This window comes from Plasmodium cynomolgi, assembly GCF_000321355.1.
Source record: "Plasmodium cynomolgi strain B DNA, scaffold: 1549, whole genome shotgun sequence".
Classification (NCBI taxonomy): Eukaryota; Apicomplexa; class Aconoidasida; order Haemosporida; family Plasmodiidae; genus Plasmodium; species Plasmodium cynomolgi.
Window position 1 is genome coordinate 1 of NW_004193287.1, and position 1045 is coordinate 1045.

The 1045-nt window shown below is 25.3% G+C and overlaps 1 protein-coding gene across 1 annotated transcript; it reads left to right on the plus strand.

Annotated features, from left to right (window-relative positions):
• Positions 1–27: 27 nt before the first annotated feature.
• Positions 28–456, plus strand: PCYB_008020 (CYIR protein; the record flags this gene model as incomplete). Its single annotated transcript, XM_004228223.1, has 1 exon — positions 28–456. A coding segment is annotated over exon 1 (348 nt), but the record flags the coding sequence as incomplete, so codon positions are not given.
• Between the last annotated feature and the right edge of the window lie 589 nt (positions 457–1045).

Below are 1045 nucleotides of genomic sequence, written 5' to 3' on the forward strand. Positions count from 1 at the left end.
AATCAAATAATTTAGATGATTTTTAAGAAAGAAATCTAAGTGTCAATATGATACAAGGAAAGGTTTAAAAGGACTAGATTGTTATTTTGAAAAAAAGATATTTGATATGATTCATAGAATGCGTGAAGAGCAAGTAGGGCCTAGTAGTTATAACATAAAATTAAAAGACAGTATAGTTATGAAATGGAGTATACGAACTATTGTAATGTGTTTAACTCTATCGACTGGACTAATATTACCAATTTATCTTAAATTCCAAAAATCAACATCAGGGGGGGGTCCTACGAGTTCAATATTTAGTAGTACATTGGGAATGCCAGAATACGTGTATACCATATATTGTATTTTTTTTATAGTATTAACAAGTATAATTTTATTATCGATCATTTACACCATGACAAAAGTTGTAAAATATCACAGATTAGAAGATGGAAGGGATAAATCAAATTTTAAGTAATATTGTCTTTTTAGTAAAAATATTTTTTTGCCTAAAGGGTATTCGTAATATATGAAACAACAATGCAATAATAAGGAATCAATGCAATAATCATAGAGTAAATATAATTCTATTTACTTTTTAGACATAAAACAGCAATTTTATATACATTTAATTGATTCAACTATTTGATTTTATGACCCTTCTCCTTGTAATGTACAAGGTTCCGGGTTTAGGGTAAATATTTAAATATGAGAAACGATAAGATTATTTAAATATTAATAAAATATTCATCATGAAATAAACCAGTCAAACAGTTCAAATAGTAGAAAATATTAATGTAGAAGATATTACATTTAATTGTTAGATGAATGCTTCTCTGGAATATTTCCATGAGGTTGCTAAAATATCAAACGTAAGGAATTTAAGGAAGTAGATGCCTTTGTTGTTTCTTTCACGTTTTATATGCTTAAGATTTCAAAAATGTATGCGCAGTAAAAATTTTAGTTATATGACAATTTTTTTTTGTTAATATTCAACAAATTTATTGTTTTATTTTACTGCAAAAAATGTTTCTGTATTTTATAAAATTAGTATGTTCAATTTTAT